Source organism: Psammomys obesus, unplaced genomic scaffold, assembly GCF_907164565.1.
Source record: "Psammomys obesus unplaced genomic scaffold, mPsaObe1.curated_primary_1811, whole genome shotgun sequence".
NCBI lineage: Eukaryota > Metazoa > Chordata > Mammalia > Rodentia > Muridae > Psammomys > Psammomys obesus.
The window spans coordinates 2805447-2813716 of record NW_026590503.1 but is presented as its reverse complement, the minus strand read 5'-3'; the positions used below and the strand labels follow the sequence as shown (position 1 = coordinate 2813716).

The following is an 8270-nucleotide window of genomic DNA, read 5'->3' as shown; positions in this document are numbered from 1 at the left end:
TGTGTGTGTGTGTGTGTGTGTGTGTGTGTGTGTGTGTGTGTGTGTGTTTGATTCTGGGCATTGAACCCAGGATCCCAAGGCTAGGCACCTACACTGTCACTAAGCCACACTGCTATACCTTAAAAACTCCTTGTAAGGACAGTTGGCAGCTGATGGCTGCTGGAAGATGGAGGGTCAGGTTTTTTCAGGGATGTGGCTCCCGAGAGGCACCCACGTTCCTGTAGACCAGGTGGTCCTGCACATACAGGCTTGTCCACAACCTGATCTTATGAAGGTATTTTACCCTAGTGGGGTTTCCTCCTTCAAGATGACTCTAGCCTGTGTCAAGTTAACATAGAATCAGCCAGTACAATGATTTTTAAAGAAGAGCAAGCTTGGAGATGGCACCTTTAATTTCAGCACTCAGAAGGCTGAGGCAGGTGGATATCTGTGAGTTCAGGTTGGTCAATAGGGCAAATTTTAGGACATCCAAGCTTACAGAGAAACCCTGCCTTGAAAAACCAGGAAATAAATGAAGGAAGGAAGGAAGGAAGGAAGGAAGGAAGGAAGGAAGGAAAGAAGGAAGGAAGAAAAGAAAGAAAAAAAGAAATAAAGAAAAGGAAGGGAGGAGAAAATGGTGGAGATGTAGGAGACAGAATTGGATGTGGACTTGATAAAATACATATGTATGCATGTATGAAATTCTCAGCAATTTCCTTTAATTTGAACAGGACCTCATTAAATTGCTTGAGCTGGCATTGAACTTTCCATCCCCCTGCCTCAGCTTCTTGGGTGTTGGCAGATCTGAGCCAGCCAGCTCAGTTCTGTGGTTCATGCTGCAAACAGAGCAAGCAGTGGTTGCTTGTTCTGCGCTCCATTTCTGTCTGTCATGCCAGCGGTGTGACAGGGCACGGTGGATAGAGCGTCATCCATGAGCTCTGTAGGGTCACTCCTCGGCCCCTCCCAAAGGCTCTGTAGAATTCAGCCCACTGTGGGAACAGCAAGTCCGGGCTCGCTAAGAAACAGCACTGCGGCCGAGGAGATGTGGAGGTGTTGACCATCAGTGTGCCCTTGCAGGCCGCCGAGGCTGCACGCATACCACGCTCCCATCTGTCCCATCTCACAGCTCAGCATGGGTCACACATAGACTGAGCCGTCATTCTCTTTGCTTTCCAGGACCTTACAACAGAGTGCTGGTAATGACAAGTGGTTCAGCCTGGAGAGTGAGGTGGCCCTGGCCAAGACCCTTCGGCGCTATCTGTCCTATCTGGAGCTTCTGTCCCAGGTCCCAGCAGCGAATGCACATCCCAGGACGGAACATGAGACCCACCCAGCGAAGGTGATGCTTCAGCCTGCTCCCTTGGCTGGGATTCTCCTTTAGCTGCTTGCATGTTTGTCTTGGGTACAGGTGTCTTGGCAGAGTTCGCAGGCTGAGTTCACAGGCTGAGTTCGCAGGCTCACCAGCTGTCCGCATGGCCACAGGTCCTGGGTAGTATGAGAAGTGCAAAGCTGCACTAAGTGTGAACCTAAACTCAGGAGGAGCTCTGTTCCCAGTCTGTAGGACGAGTGCCCAGGACAGGAGTGGACACATAGCCCAGAAGGCAAGAGGACAAGAGATTCTGAACATGGCTGGAGTTAGGTCTGGTGCACGGCTGTCCTGTTTTTAACCCAGCAATTACTATATCCCTGGAGCCTTCTAATTTCTGGTAAAGTAAGCAGTGTGGATTTATTTTCCAGCACAGCAGAAAGATACCTGTTTGTAGGTGCTGGGAGAGCATATCAAGACCACATGAGACCCAGTACAGTAAGGCTTTCGGGCTTGGGCACTGTCCCTCTGTCCAAGGCTGGCTCAGACACAGGGCAATCGCTATGCTATTCAGGGCCAGATTTGCCAGTTAGATCCAAGGTGCAAGCTCATTCAGCCAGGATGCTAGAGCCAGCTTGCTTTGGAGATGAAGCACATTTTAAAGGAAGGGTTAGAACTTCAGTAGGCTTTTGAGGTATAAATGTGTGGTCACCAAGATGTTTTCAGGGCAGCTTGGAAGCAGGCTGTGTCAAGCTTTGAATTGCCTTTAAAAAAATAATCAAAGAGCTCTGGGTACCAGAAGGCAGTTTGGAGCCTGAGAACCAGCTCAGGGGGGAGATTGGGTGTGGTGTGTGGGCTGGACTCCCTGCCTTGTCGGGGCTTTTACAGCTCAGCATTTCTTCCCAACAAGCATTCACTGTGCTGCCTCACTTGGCCATGTTCTCTGTCTGAGCAACATCTGGAGATTTCCCTGAAACTGTACCAGGGGTTCATTAGTACTGTCAGGGTGCTGGGAGCCCAGCAGCAGCTGGAGGCACAGGAGCCTTCCCACTGAAGCATGTCAGCACCGCCACTCTGTTGGAACACTGGCTCCTCTGACAGGTGTCCACAAGGCTGTCAGACGGCTTCCATGTTGCTGTGGGCTCTGGACCCACCCAGAAGACAAGCAGTGGCAAGTGCCCACATCTCTCACAGCCACGAAACTGCAGTGGCAAGGGGGCTGGCACTGAGCGTGGCCAGAATTCCATGACGGCAGGACCACCTCACATTATGCTGGCTCTTGGCTTCCTTGAAAGCACCACCCAGCAGGGTGACATGACAGGCAGCCACCACAGGGCCAGCGATGCCTACACGCCAGGCTTTTCCCCACAGCTGTTACTTCCCTTCTAAAGCGAGCCAGGGTGAACTGACGGACATTGCAATCATCTGCCAGGGTGATTTCAGAGCCGTGGCTCAGCACTGGGGGGCACTTTTGCCCTACACATTTTCCCTTCTGTGTTCAGAGAGATGTCTCTTCATATTAAAAAAAGAAATGTGTGAAAGCCCAGAACTCATTATTTTCTGTTGTGTGCTTAAATGAGGAGAAAGCTGAGTCATCTCTCTAATGAGCAGCATCTGCAGGAAGCACAGAAGTACAGCGGTGATCCGAGCTGCCCTGGGCTCCAGCCGAGAACTTGGGGCTTCCCAAACCCCCTCCCACCGGGTGACAGGCTATCTCAGTAGCAATTAAAACTGTGGCCACTCATGATGTTTCAACATGCAACCAATTTCCCATGAATTATTTACAAATTGTGCTTTATTTTCTGTATATTTATCCTAGAGAATCTGACTCCAGCATAGACAAAATTTTGGATTTATTCTCTTTGAGGCTGTTGGGATGATTACTTCATCCCAGAAGCCATAGGGAAGAGAATTTCCCTCCCAAGCCAGTATGGCCAGGTGCCACTCTGACACACGCGTTGAGCACATACCCACAACTATATCTGTGTAATCACTGGCCCTGAATTGTTAGTGGGCACTGCCTTCCTGCACCCACCTACTCAGAGTCCATCCAGGTGTTCTGGATGCCCCAGTTTTACCAAGAGAGCACCATTCAGTCCCCATTTCACATGTCACTGAAAAGCGCCAGGCTGAAAGTCATTACTTCCTGATACCATTAGTTAATTTATTTTAGAAACAGTCCGAGAACATATTTAATGTAAAGCAACTATGATGGGCCCTGAGATTAGAAAGATGAAAGACTGGCCTAGCCCTTCAGAATTTTAAGAGAAATATCAAACGAGGAGAAATGTAGCTGAAATGGAGTGAAATAAAGGGCTGAAATAAAGGGTCATTGCAAAGAGCATGCAGCAGGCTGGGAAGATGGACCAGGGGTGTCCTGAGAGGTGGTAAGGACAGCAGAGATCATCTGTTGAACCCGTGTGCTCTTGGGACGCACAGTCACCCAGAGCATGGATAGGTACATGAGCCTCTGCCCCACTGTTCCCAGCTGCTGGCAACGCAGACTCCTATGGATGGGGCTCTACGAACTGCAGCAGCTGGGAAACCTCCAGAGTAGTGAGCAGAGCTCAGTGGGGACCTCTGGGGGCAGTGGTCACAGGCAGAAGCTGCTCAGGAGCTAGCTGCACAACGAGCACGAACCTGTACAAAGGAGCCGAGAAATCTAAGCAGAGCCACAGTCCTGGCGAGCAGAGCACAGGCGCTCAGGGCAGTGCAGAAGATGCCAAAAAGAGCAAGCCGGCTGGGATGGAAGGTCTGAACCATATAGACTGGGTGAGAGGCTGACTAGGCTCCTACATCTTTGAAGACTGGATGAGGTTTCCAAGTCTGACCTCACATGTGGGTGGCATGGAGGGTCTGGAACTCCAAAATGTCTTAAAAAGTTGAACACGCATCTCCCTTGGTTCCAGTCACCCCATCTCTTCCTGTGATTGCACGGATGATCTGTGGTGAACTAATAGTAGAGAATAGAACTCGAACTAACTAAAACATCTGTCAACACGAGCAGTAAATGGAACAGGCCATTAACAATGAATGAGGTATTAAGGCACACAACAGCAGACAGCATGGATGAATCTTAAAGTGATGGAGACAGAAGACACAAGACAGTGGCTACCAGAAGCGGCTCATGGCTGCATGGGGATGTGCAGTGGGAAGGAGGAGGCATCTTGGCACTGGTGGAGCCCTCTCATGGCAGGCATGCGTCTGAGCCCTTGTCCTGACAGTGTTAGGGAACAAGCCTGTGCAGAAGCGAATGTGTCGATGAATTGTATGCTGGCCTCTCATTGGTAAAGATAAAAGAAAAAGGAACCCAAGGTAAAATGTGGGAACATTTTGAACAGATACTTTATTTAGGAAAAATCTGCACACAATGGGCTAATTCGGGCCTCAAGGGTCTCAGAGTTGGGGCTGGGGACATGGATCCATGGTTAACGGTACTTGTTCTTCTGGCTCCCAGTGCCAAGAGGGAAGCTCACAAGTATCCATCAGTTCAGTTCCAGGGGATCCAGTATCTCTTTTGGCCTCCAAGGGCATCAAAAATGCATGTGGTACACATGCATGCAGGCAGGCCCTCAGACATACACATCTTCAAAAGGCTGTTCAGTACTGTTCAAGAGCCATCACTCTGGCCCCTGGCCTGGCTGAGACGGAGGCAGGATGGGGCATTCTGGGCCGACAAGGATGCACAGAAATGATCAAAATGTGTTGTATAAATACGCGAAAATGTTAAAGGAGAACTAAACAAGACAAAAATTGCGACGTCCACTCTGCCGAGGGTATGGAGTAAGAGAAGCATTCGTGTTCACGGGGGTGACAATGGTTACAGCCGTGACTTGGCAGTTTCTTCTGGGTGGGGTTGCTCACTCTAAGACCTGCAGCTCTGCTCTATGTTCGCACAGGCCGTGACTCATATTCTAAGCTGTGCACAGTGGTGTGCGCGTCTGCGGTCCCAGCACTTGGGAGTTGGGGACAGGAGAACCAGAAGTTCAAGGTCCTCCTCAGCTGCACAGCAAGCCAGTTTAGGAGCATAGAGCTTGTTTCAGGTCTCTCCCTTCCTCCCCCCTCTGTCTCTGTGTCTGTCTGTCTCTCCCAGTGCGTGCGCGCGCGCGCGCGTGTGTGTGTGTGTGTGTGTGTGTGTGTGTGTGTGTGTGTAAGCAAAGACTAGTGCCTCATGGCAGATTCACAGATGTTACCTACTAGAAATATCAGGGCTGTCTACCACGGGCCCATTTTGCAGCCAGCCATGTCTGAAGAGGCGCCTCTCGGGGGGAAGAGTTTGGGGTGCGTCTTCCGCCTGTTGTCAGCTCAGCGCTGAGGAGGCAGAGCAGTGCGCACGCATGTCATAACGCTCATTTGATTTTTATTTTTAATACCTGTTCCTGCTCTCATTAGTGTTTCCCTGACTGTTGACTGTCAGGAAGCCAGGCTCTGTGGCGCTGTCCCCGAGCTAGCTGATGTCCTCGGGTGCTGCCTTCATACTTTTTTAGGGGGCTGTCCCTTGGCTAGGGGCTGGCCTTTCCACCCTCAGGAGCTGTCCCCAGGCTAGGTGCCCTCTTCAGCCCTCACAGTGATGCCTAATACAGTCAGGAAGCTGAGCCCACAGTTCCTGAGCGTCCCTCCTTCCTTCCTCCTGGCCAATTGCCTACCCTCCACCATGTGCCTCAGACACATGCATCCATGGTACAGGGAGCCAGGGGGGCTCATGGGCTAATAATAACTCTCATGGTGCAGCCAGGAGGGCCAGAGCCTACACTGTGACAGCCAAGGCTGCTTCCGAGGAGCTGTGTGGTGCTGTTGTGATACTGTAACAGGCCCACACTCTGGCCTTCACCCTTCTGCTTTCCTCTCTGGCTGGGCAGCTGAACTCCTCTCCTTGATGTCAGGGATGGCTGATCTGCCAGAAGAGGAGGCCAGCTGCAAATGCACAGTCCAAAAGGGACAAACCAGTGAAAGGCCCACCATTAAATGAGGGTAGACATGGCTCTTTCAGAGCAGTATGGCCACAGACTTAAAAGGTCACCTTCAAGCAGGACCTTTCTAACAGCTGAACTCGGAGTCCTGGAATTCTTGTCAGGCCTTATCTTGATTTTTGTTTACTCCTCAAACCGAAGCCACCAAACTCTGCTGATCCCTCATTTCATGCCAGGCTAGCAGAGAAGGTTGTCTATATGCAGTGAGATCCTGCCAGCCCTGCCCTGCCACCTCTGTGGGACGGGGTGATCAGGCCCCATCCACAGACAGAAGAGGACCGGGAAGAGTGAAAACATGAAGCACAGGGAAGCCAGGCAGGCCTCTGTGGTTATTCTCCTCTCTGCCTGGGGCTTGACCATCAAGTGTGTCATGTGGGCACTCAGCAGGGTTTGCTGTCCTTGTCCTGGTCAGAGGCAGCAGGTTCTGAGAGCAGAGAAGGCCAGGCATGAGCTGGGCATGGCAGCATGGCTGGCATGACGGGGAGCAGGATACAGGAGGCAGATGTGTCTGTCTTACTCATCTTTTTCTCCTGGGAGACTTCTGAGCCCACAGATGGGGCATCGTCTACAGAGGCCCCAGTCAGCATCCACCTACACAGGAACACTGAACTTCCCGTGAGATTATATGGCCCTCAGCTTACCATCTGTGGGCTCTGCAACTCCACAGGTTTCATGAACTATGAGCTCTGTGGACACTGGGTTCTCTGGTGAGAACCCATCATCTCCATGACAAGTTCTACAGTACATAGGAAACTTCTCCCATTTCCTGAAGGCAGGAGTGCTACATCCCCACGACTTCGTGGAGGTAGGAAGAGCTACACACAGACGCCCCCACAAAGCCTATGGCCTAGTTGGAAACTGATGCCACTGGATGTTGAGATATAGATCAAGAGACACAGAGAGTCAGGTTCAGAGAGACAGGTAGAAGAGAGAGGTAGGCCTGGATAGACACACATAGGTGGAGAGAGAGAGATACACAAAGATACACAGAGACTGAGACACACAGTAGAGAGACACACACGCACAGGGTCAGAGACAGAGCAGACAGACGGAGAGTGATAGGCAGGGGGATGCAGAGATCTGTGGCAAAGTGACAAGGAGACAGAGTGAACAAAACCAACATCCTCCACAGTTCGCATGCTGGATGGCCTTCCATCAGTGATCAATGCTGGCTGGCCCACACGCCTCCGCCTCCTTGGCAACCAGTGGCACATGTGTCCTGTTATGAGACCATCTCATTAAGAAGCCTTGGCCGTGCCCCCACCCCCACTGTTTTGTCAGGCCTGAGGCTGTATCTTGATCAACATGGCTGTCAACACTGCCTTTGGGCACACTGGAGCAGATGCGTGTTATATGGTCAACGGTGACCTGATTTGAGTTTCATGCTTTGTTTTAGATCCTTGGCACAAGAGAATATCTGATGAGCTGAACAGCCAGTGTGCAGAAAAGAGTCTTGTCTACACAGAGTGTCCTGTGGGACTCCCAGGACCTCTGGGCCTTCCTGTCAGCCCGAACAATAGCCATGCAAACAGACAGGGCAGGGGGTCCAAGGGAGGCATGCTGGTCTAAGAAGGAGGCCTGACTTGGCCTCTGGCACTGTACCCTGCAAATCTAACAGCGAGGGGAGCTGTTCTGTGGACCACCTGGGAAGATGGGCAAAGGCGGCAGGCTTCCGCGCCACGAGGTTGCTCTGACCAGCGCCACTGCACGCAATCACTTCATTCCAGGGGGCTGCTCGTCTGACCCTCTCTGTAGAGATTCCAGTTAGTCACTGGTGTCTCTGACTTAGCTTGTCTGTTATTCTGCAAGCTGTTTGGGGACAGGGCCACGCTAGAGTTGTCCTTTCCACTAGAATGTCATCAGAGGCTCAACACCTGGCAGCAAGAACAGTGCTGCTGCTGCTCGTAGGTTCACTGCTCGCAGCAGGGATGCTGGTGGTGAGGCTGCTGCTGCTGCTGCTGACGATGGTGATGATGATGAAGACAGCGGTGTGGATGCTGCTGCTGCTGACGATG

The 8270-nt window shown here is 51.5% G+C and overlaps 1 protein-coding gene across 2 annotated transcripts in view; it reads left to right on the top strand.

The window, feature by feature from the left end:
* Positions 1-8270, top strand: part of Ptprn2 (protein tyrosine phosphatase receptor type N2) — a 695487-nt gene that overhangs the window by 291516 nt on the left and 395701 nt on the right. For both annotated transcript variants that reach the window (XM_055607544.1, XM_055607543.1), the window contains exon 5: positions 1156-1318. In XM_055607544.1, the coding sequence (XP_055463519.1) occupies positions 1156-1318 (163 nt within the window). The remainder of the gene's footprint in view (positions 1-1155; positions 1319-8270) is intronic.